At 58.5% G+C, this 19,296-nt stretch overlaps 1 protein-coding gene across 1 annotated transcript in view; it reads left to right on the forward strand.

Annotated features, from left to right (window-relative positions):
* RNF220 (ring finger protein 220) overlaps positions 1-19,296 on the forward strand; it is a 322,120-nt gene that overhangs the window by 179,050 nt on the left and 123,774 nt on the right. Inside the window, exon 3 of the mRNA XM_075002647.1 lies at positions 17,853-17,982. Coding sequence (XP_074858748.1) covers positions 17,853-17,982 — 130 coding nt within the window. The remainder of the gene's footprint in view (positions 1-17,852; positions 17,983-19,296) is intronic.

Below are 19,296 nucleotides of genomic sequence, written 5' to 3' on the forward strand. Positions count from 1 at the left end.
TTTTTTCCTTCTCCTGCCCTCCTCCCCCCGCGCGCACACTAGAAAACAATGGAAGGCTGTGCGGATGGGGCTAGGCTGTGCTGGCATGTCCCTGGGAGGTGGTGGATTCTCTGTCCTGTGGCCACAGTGACTGGCTGGCTCTGGTCGTTTTTCCTGCCCTAGATGGGGATGGGGTCACTAGGGCTCAGGGGACTGGGTTCTAGCTACAGCTTTGTCACTGACCTGCTGTATCCCGTCCCCGCTCTGTGCCTCAGTTTCCCGGTTCGCTCTTTGTTGAGAGCGTAAGTTCTCTGCGGCAGGGACTCTCTGACCGTGTGTCCGTGCATTGGCCAGCGGGGGCGGAGGGCTGCTCTGGGAGGGGGTCTCTAACAACTGTGATTGAAACATAAATGCGGGCTGTGCTGGTATTCGCTGGTCACTGTTTGATGTTTCTGTTCCATGCCAGGAGCCTCCCAAGGTCACCCCTTTGGCCGTGCCAGCCACCTGTGGGGAGAGCAGTGCTAGAGGTGGGCAGGCCGGGGAGCAGGTGTGACCCCCTCGAGGTGCAATGCGTGGAGTACAGGCACCAGCAGTGAGATGTATCTCTCCTGTGCTGGCCCTTCAGTTGTGCAAACAGTGGCCACGCTCCCACCCTGATGGGCCACACTCCATGCCCTGAGGCACCCCCCGCCATACACAACCGCTCAGCAGAGAGGTTAAGTCCTGCTGGTCTGCAGTCAGGGAGCAGAGAGGGTGGGGGGTGGGGAAGGAGGCTCCTTTGTAGTGGGGCAGCCCCCTGATTTACTCCCGGGCCCAATGCAGGTGCGAGTTGGTCAACCATAGGCCGGGTGCACCCAATCCGGAACAAGTCTGGGCCAATGCCTGAGTCAGGATGGGAAGGAGGCCCTTGGGATGGCACCGTGAGCCCTGCAAATGGGGTTTTAGGAACCAACACCGGCCGCTGCGGTCTTCACGCCCTGTCATGCCCCTTGCCAGAGCTTGGCCGTGCCTCCAACCAGGCAAGAGACGCTGGGATGGGAAACAATGTACTCTCACAGTCTAAGGGGTGGAATCCTCCTATGGACGTGATCCTACCCAGCATGGGGGGCAGAGGTTACGCGCCCAAACCACGCTGAAATTCCAGCGTGCGTTCTTAGGGTGAGCAGCGCTTAAAGCTTGTCAGCTGGTTGTGCAGTTGCTGAGCCAGAGCCTAGAACCCTCAGTAGGACTGAACTTCATGGGAGGGGATTGTGCTCCAAGGTGGAGCAGACCAGCCGGCTTTGCTGTGCTGCCTTTAAGTGAGGAACATTTAGCCTTTCATTCTAAGCTCCTAACCCTCCCATCGCTCTCCTGCCCGAGCCCCTCATCACAATCTTCAACGCACACAGCACACCGGTGAGCTCGGAGAGTACTGGTCTACCAGCTCTGCATATGCAGCTCATAGAGAGAGCCTGTGGGCACAGGAGAAAACTGAACCTCTGGCTCCAGAGCTGCTAACCACTCCACCAGCCTTCCTCTCTTCCACTGATTTCAGTGGGAGCAGCAGGCCGGTTTGATGCAGGTTACGAGTTTCTGTTGGGGATATAAGCCACAAAAGCAAAGCAAGAGTGGTTTTCGCCTGTCCGCAGAATCCCAAGGTGAAACACCACTTGTCCAGCAGTCTGCTATGTACTTGACTAACTCTGACCATTGGGCTGATGGGAAACGTACCACCTGCTGTCTTTCCCTGGCTGTGCTAAAAAAGGGCAGTTTGACAATTGGGTTTCTTTTATTTATAGCTAATGTTTGGGACCAATAAAAGCACAGCTGTGTAATGCAAGATTTAAAATTTGCATCTAACACTTTGCATCACATTGTCTTTGGTGTTGGCAGTTACTTATTTGCGTTCCATCTTGTGCAAACTTTCCATGCTGCGGAGGAGGAACTGCAGGGGCTCTTTGAAGCTCCTTTGCTCTCAAATAGGAGCTGGAATTCTCTTGAAACATGTGGGCCAGCTTTCCCAAGGCCTGGCCTTGCCTGGTAAACACCCTGTTGTGTGTGAATTTCCCCTGCAGAGCTAACAGTTGCATAGCCACTTGGCATGTGTGCTCACAGATCCTGTTTGCTTGCATATAATCTCTCCTTTGTGCTTGCAAAGGATCTTGAGCAGCAGTTCCACAAGCAGAACTAGAGGCAGGATTGAGGTAATTTAACTGGCAACAAGCTGTTAAGAATCGGAGGGGTGGCCGTGTTAGTCTGGATCTGTAACAGCAACGAAGGGTCCTGTGGCACCTTATAGACTAACAGAAAAGTTTTGAGCGTGAGCTTTCGTGAGCACAGACATCAGAGCATCTGATGAAGTGAGTCTGTGCTCACAACAGCTCGTGCTCAAAACTTTTCTGTTAGTCTATAAGGTGCCACAGGACCCTTCGTTGCTGTAAGCTGTTAAGAGTTAGCACTCATCCAGTCAGGCGTCAGAAATTTGCCATGTGACCTACGTGGCCAATCATAACACCTCACATTTTGCATGCCAAATTCTTGATCTGCTAAGATTTCAGGTGCTCATTAAGTTGTGTTTGGCTCTCTGAAGAGCAGTGATGTGATCCTCCCCCCAGCACGTTACAGACATAAACGCCGCATGTCTCAGGGACAGCGGTCAGGCACCTCGGCCAATGAGCCTCCCACTGGCATCTGAGTCGTGTGTGTGTGTGTGTTTGTCACGTGTGGAGGGGTCAGCCTGGAGGTACCAATAGTGCGGAAATACCACTTAGCTGTTTTCCTGGGTTCTCACCCTGGAGATCAGGAGGACCGTCTGCTCTTCCCGTGTTGCTAAATGACAGAGGGAACAAGGGTGTTTTGGGGCTGCCCCAGTTGGGGTCATTCTGCTCCTAGAGCATCTGTGTGTGGCTGGCGGTGCGTGACGGCACCGAGTCGTCACAGCCGGTAGGATGGTGGGGTGGGCGCTGTCTGCACGCCTGCAGGGCCAGCCCTGGCTACGTACATCTTACTGAAAAGTTCATCAAAAACCAGGGCTGTGGTCTGTTGGGTTTGGTTGGAAACTCCCTGGGGCTGGGAACTAGGCAGAATCTACCACCTCTTGTCTGCTAACACATGTAAAGAAGCGGTGGGGAAGAAGCTGGATGTGCCTGTGCTAAGCCATGGAAGCCCACATAATATTGGCCATCACCCGTTCGTGTGTCTGGCCCAGATCCACACAAGGAGCAGCTGTTTCTTTTTCTCTTGGAGCCTTCAGTCCTTCATGCTTCAGGCCCAGCAAGTGGGGATTTTTATCTTTTTAAATCTCAATGGATATTTTTGTATCTACATGAAAATAAGTAGCAAATTCTAGGAAATGTGAGGCACTGGCTCTTTCTTTCTTTCTTTCTTTCCAGCCCTGCCAAAGGCTCTCTAAATTCACAGTAGCTCTTCCTCAAGGTGAAATGAAGGCACTGGGTTGCGTTTGGCGCTGCGGTGGGAGCAGCTCCCCAGCACAGCCTGATCTAGTGATTAAACAAAGGGATTCAGCCAACATGTGTAAAATTAAGTGATCAAGAGTTGATTACAGAGTGCATTGATTGTGTACTGATGGATTAAACAGAGTCGTGCTTGGGATGCGATTTTCCGAGCCAGAGCGAGAGAGTGCAGGGAATTGGCGTGCTGGCCAGAAGGACCTGCTTCTCCCAAGCCTTGGCTTTTATACATTCTCCAGCTAAATCTGCAGAGAGGCCCATGGAATTATAATCGATTATCCATTTCTCAAAGTCACTTAAGGGCCCTGAGCTACAAGCTAAAGTGTCGGTGCTGCGAAGAGGCATTGGGTATGCGCCGGCATGTGCGGGTGCTGGTGCGGGCGGGGGATGTGGCATTGACCCTGCCTGCTGCAAGCTGATGAATCTATTTTCTTGTAGGAAACAGTTTTGACAGTTCAATATCTGTGTTTTCGATGTGTGCCCCCCTCCCGCCTCTCCTGGGGAGGGCGGGGTGCCGAGCCGGAGAACGAGGAGGAGGGCACAGGAGGCAGGGGGAAGACTCTGCCCCGTCGCCCTTTCAAATTACAGGCGTCTCCGTTTATCACCAACCTAGCCGGCTGCCCTCCAAGTCAAGGACACGGGCGCTATGCGTCTGCCTGCCAGGAGGCCTTGTGGGAGTGGGGGGGGTTCTTGTGGAAGGGGCTGGCGTGCTTCTCGGCACAGCGTGGGTGGCTCCAGGCTGTGCGCAGGTGCAGGGAAGGGGAGCAGGCTGCTCCTTCCTCCTCCCCAAAGGGGGCAGGGCTTTTCCGGGGCTCTCACTGGAAAATCAAAGGCAGGATGGCTAGTCCCGGTTGCCAGGCCCTGTCTGCCTCTGCGGCTGTGCCCGATTCCTTAGCGGGCGATCAAGAGCCGACTCGTTAGGTATGCGGCGCTCCACAGCCGGGTCCCGGAGCGGAGCTCCGCTGGTGCCATAGTGAGATGCAGGAAGGTGACTAGGTGGAGTTGGGAAGGGGCCATCTGGTCCCTCCCGGAGCCGGAGCCGGGCTCTTCCCCGACAAGATGCTTTGCCGGTGGCTGCGTCCTGCCTAGTTTTTAAATGGGGTTTCCCAGTTGAAGTGGAGCCTGGCGTCAGCTAGGTGCCACTTACGATACCTCAGCTCCCTTACCCTGTGGCTGCCGTCGGCTGGTGCATGGACCGCGGTCACTGTCATCCGAAGCGGGGCAAGTGCCGCAGTTTTCGTGGCAAAACGATGCTGTGGCTCCGCGGTGGTTTGGCCTCACTGAGCCCCCTGGAGCGCGTCATCAGCTCCGGTGGATGCAGGGGGAATCTGGCGGCAGCTGGTGTTTTCAAAGGGGCTGCTCATTCCGGGTCTTCTGAGTTCCCCTGACCCGGCTTCCAGAGGTGCTGAGCATGGGCTTTGGTGATGTTGTGGGTGCTCAGCACCTCTGCACCAGGGCCTCCAGCGGGACTCCAGCTCTGAGAACGACAGTCTCACAAGCAGCCCCGGGACAGGGCTGTGATGACCCTGCCGAGGCAGCGGGGCCAGGCGAGGACCCGAGAGACCAGTGCCAGTTCCTGTCAGAAGGCGGGTTCCCAGAGAGATGCCAGCTCTGGACCAAGCAGCCGAGACCCTGTTTGCTCAGAGGCTCCCTCAGCCTGGGGGCTTGGCGCAGCTCTCCGTGCCCACTCTGCGGCTTGGCGGGGGCCCTCCCTGTCCTTCTCTGCAGCCCGTGGGAGTGCTTCACGGCCAGGCGCAGAGTCTCCGTTAAACCTCCACCTCCAGCCTCTAGCCCCTGTGGCTGGGGCCTCCGTGGAGCGCCAGGAGGGACTGTAGAGCGGAGCTCCACAACCTGGACCCAAGAACAAGACTAGACTGGTCCCTCCTACCGTGGCTGTGCAGCTGAGCAGCCCCACCCGAGCCCAGGCGCGCTCTGCGGGTCCTGCCGTGCGGTGGGTGGTGCAGCGGCCGATGCCATGAAGTGCCACTGCCCTGCATGGAGTGGAGGCTCTCCTGGGGCTCGTCGTGCCGGAAGAACCCAGCCCATGGGCATCTCAGGAGACTCAAATCTTCCTTCCGTGTGATCCTTGCTCCTTTTTCCACAGGGAGGGGCCCCAGCTGGCGTGTGAAGGCAGGTGACATTAATCCCTAGCCTTGCCACGGGCACCGCCAGCCAGGGCACAAGGCCTTAATAACAGGAACACCTGCCCCCGGGGAGTGAGCTGAGCCCCACTTTCCTTCAAAGGGGGCCCTGAAAATGGCCTCTGGTGGCAGCAACGGTTGGTCACCGGTGCTCTGGAGCCAGGTTGGAAACAGCGGCCCTAGAGGTGAAAGGGCCACATCCCAGTCCCGACCCCCTGAGTCGCTCAGGGTGTGGGGCCAAGTGGAGCAGAAGCAGAGGTGCCCTCGCAGCAGACTGGGGCGGGGAGGCCGGCTTGGGAGGGAGGGATCCAAGCTTCTAACTATACTGAGCTGCCCCCTCTGGGCGTGGACCGCAGCCCCCTGGCATTCGGAGCAGAGCCCTGCGGACTTGGGTGGAGCCCACATGTTGCCCGAGGGGATGGGGCTGATCATATTCTGGAGGTGAGGCAGCTGGTGACCAAAGAGCAGGCTGAGGAGCTCTGCTTCCCTAGTGTGTCTGCTCGGTGAGGTGGGGAGAATCCAGCTCTGCTCAGCTCTGCTCCTTCTGCAGCGCCAGCCGGCCGAGCCAGAGCAGCCGGTGCAGGATGGGCTTTGCTCTGCTCCCTCTGCTCCTGAAGCAGCCCCGTCTGGGCAAGCGGTGCCTCCTCCAGAGCAGCCCCAGCGGAGAGTCCCCTGCCCACGGGGAATTCACAGAACATGGCTGGCGGAGCGCCACCCACCCTGCGCAGCCTGGCCCTCCGGGGCTGAGAGGTGTAGGCCAGGGAGGCCAAGCTGGGTGAGCTGGTAACCAGGCCAGTGGGGGTGGCCAGGCAGACCAGGAAAGGTGCCAAGCTTCCTTGTCACGTTTCTCTTTTGTGCCGTGCTGCTGACGGGCTCTGGTGCGAGGATGCTCCCGGCGAGACAGGGCGGTGGCCTGTCCTGGCTCTGCTGGGCTTGTCCTTTCCTCCTCTTCCCACCCGGCTGCCCTCTCCAGTTCCTCCCTCTTCTGTCCCAGGCCCGCGTTCCTCTCATCGAGAATTCATTGTCTTGTCAGCCTCTCGTTAGCCAGCGTGCGTGCGAGTCATAAATTACACGCCCGGGCCTTTCTGCGAGGCTTCAGCACAGACACAAAAATTGCACTCCATCACCGTGTCGCCCGGCTTTTAGTGGTATTGATCCACGTGGCTTCCCCCCCTTTCATTTTAACCGAGCCGGTTAAGTGCAGTATCTTATTTTGTACTGGGACAAATGAAAAGAATATTAGCCAGGGCTGAAATATATCTCTTTTTTATCTCTCTGCTACTTTTTCATTGAATCTTTCTGAGTAGGTGGCTTTCCGCAGGATGACAGCCTCGTGACAGGCTCCTCATTAGAGCCCAGACAGTAATTGTGATGCATTTCCCTGGGTGGCCTTTTCACTCCGTCCCCCCCGCCCTCCCCTTTCCCTTCTCCCTGATTTGTAAAGTGATTGGATGGACAGACTCACTCCGTTCCTTAAATTATTGGCCGGCACAATCCATCTTCCTCTCTCCTGCGATGGGCAGCTGTGTTCTCTGCAGATGGCGCGCAGGGGCTTGAGGCTTCTCTGCCCCACCCGGGGGGTTTCTTGCCCCTCCGTGTGCAGCATATGACTCTGCCCAGCGCAGAGACCGGAGACTGGCCTAGCTCGCCCTGGGATCCGTTCTGCTTGGGCAGGTCCTGGGCGCCTAAAGTCACTGGACGAGGAAGCCGTGGAGAAGCACCAAGTGTTGTTTTCATTTATAATTGCCACACAGAGTCGCTTTGGACCAGCCTCTCATCTGGCTGCTTGGCTTTACCCCAGCTGAGTCCTGGGACCTTCTAATTACATGCCCCTGTTTATCCAGAGAAGCAGCTGCACTGGTGACCCACCTGTGAAGCACAGGAAGACGGTAACAAACAAGTGCTTTATTTCAGCATCTTTTCTCTCCATCCCCCTTCCGGTCTCACAAGGAGACCAGCTGTTGTCTCAAGCAATCAGAGCTAAATAAGCTACAAAGGGAGGGAGGATGAGGTTAGGGCTGTGGCACTGCACTGGGTTTTTGGCTGTGTGTGACCGTAACCAAGTCGTTCAATTCCTCCGGGCCTCAGTTCCCACATCTGTGAAATGGGGAGAAGGCCTGCTTTCACACACTCCTCGGTCATCTCCTGGCTGACTCAAGGCAGCAGTTCTGCTGGGGCCTTCTCCCTACTCCGGCAGTGAAATAATTACTGCTACGAAGTGACTCCTCAAAGGATTTTTTGCATCAAAACCAGCGCTCCACCTCCCCAGAATGAATGTGCAGTTCAGCCTCAGGCTGTCCACACCCGGTGCTGTCAATCACACAGAGAACTCCCGGTGGAAGATCCGAACAGATGGGCCATGCGCTTGGCCACTGGACAGTTGAGGTTAAGGTGTGCACATGCGCAGGGCTGGATTCTGAGCTCTCTGAGGGTGTTACCCTGTGGTTGCCTCGCCGCCCTCTGCCAAGTGACTGTAGGTTTGCACCAATCCACCTGCGATCAGGTCTGGCCACTGAGTTGGGCTCTCCTTTTCCTTGCACCTGGGACGTTCACTTCCCCCCGTGCAAAATGGGTGGCGCTTTGCATGTGTGTCAGTGATGGTGCAAGGAGCCAGGCTGTGCAGAAGCTGGGCCTTTGTCTTTTTGCTCCCGATCCAGCCCGCGCTGCAGGAGATCTAAAGGCCCTCACTGATTTCGATGGGCCTTTGGTGCTGCCGCCTTGCCAGACCAGGCCCGCTGGCTGGGCTGAAGCTGTCGGAGATCAGTGCACAGGTGCTCAGATTGCACTGATCAGACACGAGAAGTCTGGTTACCGAGGGAGGGGAGAGGCGCGGGGTCATTGACTCATACCAGCCACATCCGACAGGGTCCCCTCCTGCCTTTCATTGACACCCAGAATCAGGCCCCAAGGAATGCACTGGCTGTCCCCGGAGACCGTGTCCCCTCCCTACAGCAGGACAGGAAATAGCCTGGGGTCGACAAAGCCCCCAGACAGGGATATGCTGATTAGAGAGTACATACGGAAGGCAAAGATCAACGTTATTCCTCTGCTGTCACTTTATTAGCAGCTCCTTTCTGCTTCCCCGCATCTGTCTGCCTCCCCTGTGCTGACACATAAACCATCTCCCATTTAATTGCCGTGTTCTCCTCCTCCGCCCGCCACTGCCCCTTCACCACCACTTACTGCCACGGCCGACATGCCCCGTTCACAGGCGAGGGAATGAGCATTTGGCTGCTTCCACGCTAGTCTGGGCTTACTTTGAGTTACTGCTTCGTGAGCTGGAACGGGTGGAGGCCTGTCGCACCACAGACCTGCACAAGCGAGACCAGGCCCATCACAGAATTGCTGCCAAAATGTGTAGGTGGGTGTGGGGATATATCGTAGAGGCTAGCAGCCGTGACACCCCCAGGGAGGCTGTGGCGCGATCCTTCCCACCCACCTGGTTTCAGCGCAGCAGAAGCTGGAGACCCTCTGGTCCCAGCCCGGAGCTGCTTTTCTTCAGAGTTTCCCATGAAATGTTTTGATTGATTTTAAGTGATGGAGGCATTTTATAAGAAGAAGGAAACCAGAAGAGATGGAAACAGAGGGGCCATCTCAGTTGCAGAGGTCTGCACATGGCACTCCCAGACCTGGTGTGGGCGACCAGCACTTCCGCGAGGGACAGGAGTTTTCCAACCATGAAGGGGTTTCAATGTAACGAGACAGGAGTTACTGTAAGGAAGAGCATTAACCACTGGCCACAAAGGAGTACGAGAAAAGCCTTCCTGGGGACGGGATCATCAGGGAGGGTTCTGGGACCCCTTTGCTGGAACACTGCAAATTAGAATGGGCAAAACACAGGCAAACAGCCTGTCGTGAAGCCTGCGTTTGGGCACCGAGCTATGCCCCGAGAGAGGAAGCCCCAGAGAGATGTGTTGGCTGGGGCTGGGGCTAGTGGTGGTTCAGAACAAATAATCAAATTGCAAACAATTTATTCAACTAATTCTGGATGTGATGGAGTTCCAGGCTGACCTGGCGAGAGATTCTCATCAGCTCTGGTTGTTCCAAGTTGCTTGTGAACGTTGCTTGCCCAGCAGTCAACGTAGTCCATCCGTTTGCTGATGCGAGGAGAGTTGTTCTGGTCTGACGCTCATTGAAAACGAGGTCCCCGTTTTGCTTCCTGCGTGTGCTGGGGGAGGAGGATTTGAAGTTGCCTCCTGTGGGGCCAGCGCTAATCACACTTGACCCCAACAGCATTCACAGGCACAAAATGGTGCAGAGTCCACCCGCGCAAATGGATTGAAGGGTCCAATCGGTATTTCTAGGATGCGGTTTGCCAGGCGGCTGCCCAGGAGAGATCCAGGTGCTGCCCAGCTGATTAGCAGAGCACCCCAGCTGGCTGCGTGTGTTTCTACTGGAGGTGCACGTCCGCACATACCTCGGTGCACTTAACAAAATTTATTCCTCCCATGTATGGAAAAAAAACTAGAGGGAGCCCTGAAAGTGAGCCAGTCCCACCTAAAGTACAATTGAGACAGTGGCGCTCCTAGGGCATTCCTGGGGCCTGGGGCTTTTCTCCTGGCTCTGGGTATAGGGAGCGGTGCTTGGGATGGGGCAGGAGGAGGGCAGCTGTGGTGAACACCAGCCTGCCTGTGGCGGAGAAGCTTGAGCAAACAGGCACCTCCGTTCCTGTGTGTGATCTGCGTCCATCTTGCCTATCCCAGGGATTTCTGCCGTGCCCCAAGCCACGGCAGCCATGTCCCTCCTGTCCTCTGTCTGCAGCTCAGGAGCATCGCGACTTCCTGCGGCTGTAGGAGCTGAGGTGCTCTCGGTCCCCCTTTGCATTGTATGGATTTTCGTATGATTCAGGATTCCCGGCGCTGGGCGGGGGAGTGTGGTTTAATGGCCCCTGCAGTGGGGGGCAGGCCCGGGCAGCAGGGCTCCTGGGTTCTGTGTCCAGATCCAGAAGAGGGAGATGCATTGCTGGGAGCAGGAAGCTGGGAGCCAGTCGTAGTCTGACGCTGACTCACCGTGTGCCCAAGTGAAGTCACTTTTCTGCACTAGGCCTCAGTTTCTCCATCTGTGCCCTGAGGATACTGACGTGCCCTGGCACGTGCCAAGCTCCCTGGGAGCTATAGAGGTGCTGCCACACTTGCCTGCTCCCCATCCTGGCACACTGGTGATGGCGAAGAGCCGTGTGTTTGCAGCTGGCTGCTAGAGACAGGGGCTGACCTGGCCCAGCTCGGAGCTCCGTGCGATCACAGCTGTTACTCCTGCTGTCTGGGGTCTGGCGTAAGTCTGCCTGGAGTGCAGATTGGAGTGGAGAGGGTGGAAGGGATTCAGCTCTAGGTCTCAGGCTGCCTTAACTGAGCTAGCGGTGAGCCAGCTGCGCCCCTGCCTCGGACCCTCCAGGACATTCCCTGGCCTCCGGAGGAGATGGTCCTGGGCCCCAGGGCCCTTTGCAGCTGGTCGAAGCTGAAGGAGGTTGAGCACTTTGTGCTCCAAAGTCTCACAGAAGAGGAGACGCCTCCTTTGCGTTTCTCTTGCTGATTGTTCGTAAGGAGGAGTTTCATCAGCTGTTCTTTTAAGCTACGTCTACACATGTATGCTACAGCGAAATAGCTTATTTCAATGAATAGCGTCTACATGTCCTCCAAGGCTGGTTGGGCAGCACTACATCGAAGTAGGCGCTGCAGGGGAACATCTACACGCCAAAGCGGCCCACATCAAAATAAGGGTGCCAGGCACAGCTGCAGACAGGGTCACAGGGCGGACTCAACAGCAAGCCGCTCCCTTAAAGGGCCCCTCCCAGACACACTTGCACTAAACAGCACAAGATCCACAGAGCCAACAACTGGTTGCAGACCCTGTGCATGCAGCATGGATCCCCAGCTGCCGCAGCAGCAGCCAGAAGACCTGGGCTAAGGGCTGCTGCCCACGGTGACCATAGAGCCCCGCAGGGGCTGGAGAGAGAGCGTCTCTCAACCCCTCAGCTGATGGCCACCATGGCGGACCCCGCTATTTCGATGTTGCGGGATGCGGATTGTCTACACGTGCCCTACTTTGACGTTCAATGGTGAAGTAGGCCGCTATTCCCATCTCCTCATGGGGATAGCGACTTCGACGTCTCGCCGCCTTATGTCGATTTCAGCTTTGAAATAGGGCTCACCACATGTAGACATGGCGGGTGCTATTTTGAAGTTGGAGCAGCTACTCCACACAGGCTCCCCACAGAGCTCTGCCGGTGCCCCTCACTCCCGACCCACAGCCCCTGCCAGCCCGGCCCTGGGCTCCCCACCCAGCTCTGCTGGTGCCCCTCACTCAGATGTGATGCAGATGCAGATGTGGTCTCCTCACCTCAAAAAAGATATCTTGGCATTAGAAAAGGTACAGAAAAGGGCGACTAAGATGATTAGGGGTTTGGAACGGGTCCCATATGGGGAGAGGCTAGAGAGACTGGGACTTTTCAGTCTGGAAAAGAGGCGATTGAGGGGCGATATGATAGAGGTATATAAAATCATGAATGGTGTGGAGAAAGTGAACATAGAAAAATTATTTACCTTTTCCCATAATACAAGAACTAGGGGACACCAAATGAAATTGATGGGTAGTAGGTTCAAAACTAATAAAAGGAAATTTTTCTTCACACAGCGCACAGTCAACCTGTGGAACTCCTTGCCCGAGGAGGCTGTGAAGGCCAGGACTCTATTAGGGTTTAAAAAAGAGCTCGATAAATTTTTGGAGGTTAGGTCCATAAATGGCTATTAGCCAGGGGTAAAGTACGGTGCCCCAGCCTTCAGTACAAGGGCAGGAGATAAATCACTTGATCATTGTCTTCTGTTCTCCTTCTCTGGGGCACCTGGCATTGGCCACTGTTGGCAGACGGGATACTGGGCTGGATGGACCTTTGGTCTGACCCAGTATGGCCGTTCTTATGTTCTTATGTTCTCACTCCCAACCCACAGCCCTTGCTACCCACACAGCTCTGCCGGTGCCCCTCACTCCCGACCCGCAGATCCCTACTCTCCCATCCCTGAACTCCATTCCCCCAAGAGCTCTGATGATGCCCCTCATTCCTGACCCACAGTCCCCTGCTCTCCCAGCCCTGATCCACATCCCACCTCCGCCGATGCCCCTCAGTGCTGACTCTGAGCTCTTCCAGCCCTGGGCTCCCACGCAGAGATTTCAGCCAGTGACCCTCAGGCCTGACTCTCACCGTTCTCGTTAGCTCACGTTTACTAGGTGGGCCTGGGCTGCGGGTGGGCCGGTTTGGTAGCGACAGTGACTGAGCTGTGCTCCCTGAATTCATTTCACGGAGCTCAGAGCTGAGCGCCAAGTCCAGGGGCCCGATCCTGCCTCCCTCTGGCAGTGCAGCACAGCACTCAGTGGTACTGCTGTGGCTTGACCTCCCTGGACCCCGGAGCAGGATGTAGCCCCTGGTCTCTGGAAGGGGGAGGCAGATGCGCTGCTGGTAATTGAGTAGCCGCCTGAGCTGTGATCTGTTCGCGAGCTCCCCTCTGCGTGGGCCTGTGGAAAATCCCACCATGCCGAGGTTCATTTGTGTACCAAGGACTCGCTGCTTCCAGGGCAGGAAATATTCTGTTTCAACACTTGCAGTTAAACATTTCCTCGGAGCCCCGGAGACCTGTGCGCAGCGGGAGTGCCCGGGCTCTGCCTTTTCATCTCTCTGGCCCTGGCCAGCGCCGGGGAAACGCAGCGGAGTCGAGGAAGGTAAACACTGGAGCCGAGCCCAGCAGCCTGGCCGGGAGGACGGGGGAGAGAGAAGCAAGGAAAACAAAACCCCAGCTGCCAGAACTAGCCCTGAGAAGAGCAGCTCAGGGTCTCCCAGGAGCAGGCTTGGCGCAGCCACGATGAGCAGAGCTGTTGGCCTCGGCTGTCCCCCAGTCCCGCAGCGGCGGAGATTCACCCCCTGCCTTGGTTCAGATTTTCAGCGGCGTGGGCTGGGCCGGTGAGCCCTGGCTGGCAGAGCCGGACTCGCTCCGTGGTGGCGGGAAAGTCCTGCAGGTTGGCTGGTGCCAAACCAGGGCGTCTGGGCCCTGCCTCAGCCCCCAGAAGTGAAAGGTGGCGACTCGCTGCCCCCGCTCTAGCCTGGCATGGGGGGCGGGCAGCAGCCCCAGGCGAGGAGAGCTCAGAGGGGGTCCGGCCGGGCCCTGCGGCCAGGGAACACAGTCTGGGGTGCGTACGACGCGTTTCGGCCTCGGGGGCGCTCCCTGTTTGCCCGTAGCCCTGCAGGAGGCGGGGGAGTCCAAACGAGCCCCCAGCCCCGCTCCGAGCAGCCCTCCTAAAAGTGGGACTGGCAGCTCCTCGGCGCAGCAGCTGCGGCTTCCCCTCTCCGCTGTGAAGCAGCAGCACTGCCCGAGAGACCGCTCGGCGCTGCTGTGTGTCATAGGCTCAGCGCTGCTGAGCCCTGGTGGAGATCCCCCATCTGCTCCAGTGGCGGGCACCTGTGCTCGCTGGAGGAGGAAAGCTGGAGCTCCCAGTCCCATCCCCACCAGGGTCTCAGTGGGGAGCGTGTGTCTGGACAGCTGCTGCGTGCTTGTTTGGCCCAGGCTTGTCACAGTACCTTCCGTGCTGCGGGCAGCCAAGGGAAGCTCTGCTCATGTCTCCTGCTGGGCCCTGGCCAGGGAGGCTGGGATGGCCCCGATCCAGCACCAAGTGAAGTCTGTCAGAGACCTTCCCCTGACTCAGCAGAGCGTGGCACAGGCGCAGGAAGAGGAGGGGGGTCTCCTGGCAGGGGGAAGAGCCACGCAGACCCTTTGGGCCAGGCGGGGCCCATTGAATAGCCCCCAGCTTTTGGGTAATGACCCTGCAGCTCTGGTCTGGGCCAGGGAAAGGGGAGCCCGTTTATCCCCTTGCTGCCTCCGTGGAAGCGAATTGCAGTGCCATGGTCTGCGTGTCCCGGGAGTGCAGGCAGGGGCTGGCACAGAGGGGGCTGAACAGGCCATTTGGCTGAGGGTAGCAGAGCTGCTTCTGCCCCTAGATGGGAGGGGTCTGCTTTGGCTCCCAGGGGCTGATGGAGACCCCCATTGCGGCTGCAGCAGGGCCAAGGCTGCGTGAATTTCCCTCCTTCCTCCGAAGGCCCCTGGGGACTCGGCCCTGAGCGCAGAGCACTGGACGGAGGACCCAGGGCGCCTCCCGTGGCGATGACAGAAAAGGGCACCCGCCCTGTGCCGACGCAGCCACTCCCATTGTGCGTCCCAGGCCAGCCAGGTCCCAGCGCAGGCAGCTGGAAGATGGGAGGGCAGCCTGTTTACCCGTCCATCTGTGCATGCCACAGCGGGGACCCAGCAGGATTTCCCGTCCGCTCAAAGACAGCCTGTTTATTTTGGGAGGGAACTCAGACAGCCCCATTGTTTTCTCACTGGGGCTACCGTTATAAATAGCCGCCGTGGGGGACCCTGCGGGGCTATTTTGAGCCCCAGCCACACAAAAGTGGACCGGCTCCAAGAGGAAGGTGGAATTGCTGGGATGCCGGCGGTTCCCGCCCGGGTCAGCGTGCCGGGTGATTGGGGTGGGTTTGCCTCTGGATGTGAGCTAAGCACTGGGGAGGAGCAGAGGGTGTGTGTCTGTGGGAGGAGGAGGCGTCCCTTGTCTTCCAAGCCACCGGGAGGTCGGGGGGAGAGTGGCCGAAGGGTGGAGCCCGGAGCATGGGGGAGATGTTCTGGGCTGTGGGCTGCAGAGTGGCCAGAGGAGGGGTGGGGGAGCAGGACTCCCGAGTTCCCTGGCTGTGGGAAGAAAGTGTGAGCTAGTGGTTAGAGCACAAGGGGCTGCAAAGAGACGCTGGGCTGGGCGATGTGGCTCCGGTCTCAGGCACTGCCCTGGGGCGAGTCCGTGCCCTCTCACTGGCTCCGTTTCCGCACTGGGAAAGTGAGGTGGCATCTGCCTACCCCGCAGGGGTTAGGGTCGAACTACCAGCCCCTGGGAGCCCTCTGCAGGAAAGGAGCAGCCCAGGTTATTCACAGACCTCTCCCAGGCCTGGCCTCGGTTCAGGGAGCGCGCAGGCTGTGTCCGGGGCGAGCAGCGGGATCAGGGCTCCACAAGCTGCCTCTGACGACTCCGGTCTGTGATGGGGATTCTCTGCGCCGGGCTCAGGAGCCAGAAAATGGCACCGTCTGGCTTCCGCCCAGAAGGCCACATGGCCAGGAGCCCCTCGGCTTCCTTGGGCACTGCCGCCCCTCACGGGCAGCTCACCAATCGGATCCGCGTCGGATACATCCCTAAATGATCTGGCAGGAGGGCTCCCGTTCACGGTCGAGGGGCAGCCAGGAGGCTAGCTGCCCCTCGCAGGCACTCGGGGCTCCTGGCTGCCCCACGCAGGCGCTCGGGGCTCCTGGCTGCCCCTTGCAGGTGCTCGGAGCCGGGCTCAGCCACCCCCTCCTGAGCACAGCCGCCAGGACAGCTGGGAGCCGGGGGACGCCACTTTCTGCTTTATTGTCGCACCATTGTGTGCTTTAGTGTTTTATTGTCCCTTGCAGAGGCAGGAGCTGGGGAGTCCCAGCAGAGGGGGCAGGGAAGTTTCGGAGCTGGCAGAAGATGGCTCGGGGCAGTGAGCGAAGCAGAGAAGTCGGGCTGCGCGCTGGAAATGGAAGTGCAGCGTTCGCAGGCCTGGGGCGCCAGCAGGAGCTTTTCTGGGCTCTCCTCGGGGCTGAACCTGCAGGGTTCTGAGCACCTCCAACTCCCAAGCCAATCAGAGGCACTCAGCACCTCTTAGGATGGGGCCTCTGATCAAGTCAGCTTATGGGAAGAGGAACCACAGGGGCGCAAACAGCTCCCTGGTGTAACTCAGTGAATGTGACGTGGTCAGGCCAGGAGCTGGCCTGTGACCTGAGCCTGGGGGAACGGTGGAGCAGAGCTGCGATCAGGAAGCCAGGAGGGCGGGTGGCCACACTGCAATGTGCGGGCTCTCTCCAGAAAGAGCCTCAGGGCGCACAAGGCTGCTGTGTTCCTCGCAGGCTGTCCCGGGGGGTTGGGAGTCGGTAACTCGGGGGCCCCACCATGTTCCCACATGGTGCTGACCCCCTGTCAGTGCCCTCCTTTGACACATACCCTGACTGGCCCCGTGCGGCTGGGCCACGGGGACAGGGCGAGCGCTGAGCATGGAGCTGGAGGCCAGGAGCCCCGGGGAGTCTGTGCCTCTCACCGCAGGCAAGGAGGGATTTCCACTGCCATATGGGGGGTTACTTACTGCTGGGAGGGGTAAACAGTGCCCCAGGTTCGAGGCTGCTCTGCCGCTGTGTGGGCTGGGGGGGCTCCCCGACTCTGCATCGGGATTCCTGACCCATCTCAGACAGGTGGCTGTCAGGTGTAAGGGTAATGATCCCCACGTCATCATCCATCCATCTCCAAGTGGCAGAACAATGACACTATTTCCCCATTTTAGAGATGGGGAAACTGAGGCTGGGACATGGCGCTGCCCTGGGTCCCGTGGAGAGGCAGCGCCAAGGACAAGAATGTTATTTCTATTCCCATGGTGCCTAGGAGCCCTGGTCAGGGTCAGTGCTGTGAAAGGGGAACAAAGCCAGGCCCTGCGTGAGACAGGAGAGGGACCTGGCCAGCAAGTTAAAGGGGGGAATACAAGGGAAGAGCAGCCCGATTTCCAGTCCTCGGTTCTGCTTGCTAGACCCCACTGCTGCTGAGGGGCACCGTGTGCCTGAGCAGAGACGCTTCGGCCTGCCGGCGAGGTCACGCTCTCTGTGCCTGCTGCTAGGGAGCAAACTCCGTTCAAAGATACGCTCGGAGGGTGCCCGGTTAGTCGAAAGCTGCACAGAAGAACACCCCCGTGGCTCCTTCGAGACAAGCAGATTGGTACTCCGGTCCCTTAGCCCCTGCTCGCTTAGCTGTGTGCAGATCGTCACGCGAAGCCCGGCCGGCCCAAAGGGGAGTGTGTCACGCCCACTAGCGGTTCCCCACCCCGCCCCGTCGCCACCCCCCCACTTCAGCCGTGCGAGGGACTGGGGCCTGGTGGCTGATTCTGACCTGGCTGTGAGGGCTGGCTGCTCCTCAGGGCCTCCAGGTTCACACGAAGATCTTGGAGCCGCTGCTATAGAAACCAAATTGCAAAGCCCCATCTTGCCTGAGGGCTGCCCGGGGGGTTGCTGGGGCATAGAGAGGGGTAGGGGGCCTGCCACATCCCTGTTAGCACCCGGCTGTCTCCCATGTCCGCACTGTCGTGGCTAAGCTGCGTGAGACTGGCCGAGAGGCATTGCTGGGGTAAGGTCGGGGTCAGCCTCCTCTGGGCTTGTGCAGGGACGTGAGTGTGATTTGTCCCCTCCTCTTCCCACAGGCAAAAAGAAAGCGACCTTGTTCGACAGCCAGGCCCCCATCTGCCCCATCTGCCAGGTCCTGCTACGCCCCGGCGAGCTGCAGGAGCACATGGAGCAGGAGCTGGAGAAACTCACGCAGCTGAACCTCAGGTAAGGAGCTGCCCTGTTCCCTCCCGCTCTCCGCCAGCGCTTACAATGCAGGTTTGGGAGCAGGCGCCACCCTGGGGCCCTCTGGGCCTGGGCGCTTCCCAGGCAGGCCCTGCCAGCACTAGCAAATGAGGCGGTGCACTGGTGGTTGGGAAGCACTGTGGGGACCAGCCTAAAATCAAGAAACTCATTGCCGCCCGGGAGCCTAGGGCCTGGGGCAAAGAGGCTTTCCGTCGGCTTGGCTGGGAGGCGTGTCTGGGCTCTGTCCCTCTCTTGCCTGCGGCCTGAGACCTATCTTTCCACCAGCCCTCGGCCCTTCGTTCTGCTTCCCTCGGCCGTTCGATGCATCTCCCTGCGCACTTGCACTCAGGGAAGAATGTCTCCCTGACGGTCACTGCAACCGGATGACAGAGTCGGAAGCACTTCTTAGGCATAAACTAGGGGACAGGTCCACCAACGGCTGTCAGCCAGGGTGGGAGCGGAGGGCGTCCCAAGCCTCTGTTTGCCAGAAGCTGGGAATGGGTGCTGGGGAGTGGGGGCAGGGTCCCCAGGGACTGCCCCCCGGCGGCAGGCAGAGGTGACTCTCACTCAGCAGAGAGAACAGACGGGTGATCAGGCAACAGGGACACAGCGTAGAACTGACTTGTCAGCACAGGAACCAGGAGCCATCAGTAAAATCCATCCTGGGGAAAGGGGCCCAGAGGGCGTCCCCGAGCCAGGCCCTGGCCCCCCTTCCTCCCGCCCTCCCTCTCCAGCCGCAGGAGACTGCTCCCCCTTCCAGATGCCGAGTTCCAATTCAAACCCGCCCAGACGCTCCTCCTTCCTTTGCTCTGTTTCCCAGGGAAGAAAGGTGTCACCGGGCTTCCTGGGTTCCAAAGAGCAGGCAGGGCCATTGCCTACGGGTGAGACGTCATCACCCGGCAGCTCCCCCACCACTATGCACTGATGCTGTGCCTAGGGAAACTGAGGCACCCCCTCAGATAACTGCAGGGCAGTAGGGCTATGTCTAGATGGCGCCCCAAGCTCAAAACAAGCTACACAATTTGTGCTACGCAAGTTGCATATCTTATTTCGACTAGATTTCAAATCGGCTGTTTCGGCATGTGGCGCCGCCTGCCGAAAAAAGCCCGATTTCGAGGCATCCCTGTGCTCCTCCTGTGATGAGGAGCACAGCGGCGCCGGACTAGCGCGCCCCGTTGTCTTGAGAACTGCTTCGAGACAACGGGTGCACTGCTTACACGTCGGCAGCTATTTCGGGATGCCTTTGTACCCCGAAATAGCGCCCAGCGTGTAGACATAGCCTAGGAAACACACACA

The sequence above is a fragment of the Carettochelys insculpta genome, chromosome 9 (genome assembly GCF_033958435.1).
Source record: "Carettochelys insculpta isolate YL-2023 chromosome 9, ASM3395843v1, whole genome shotgun sequence".
NCBI lineage: Eukaryota > Metazoa > Chordata > Testudines > Carettochelyidae > Carettochelys > Carettochelys insculpta.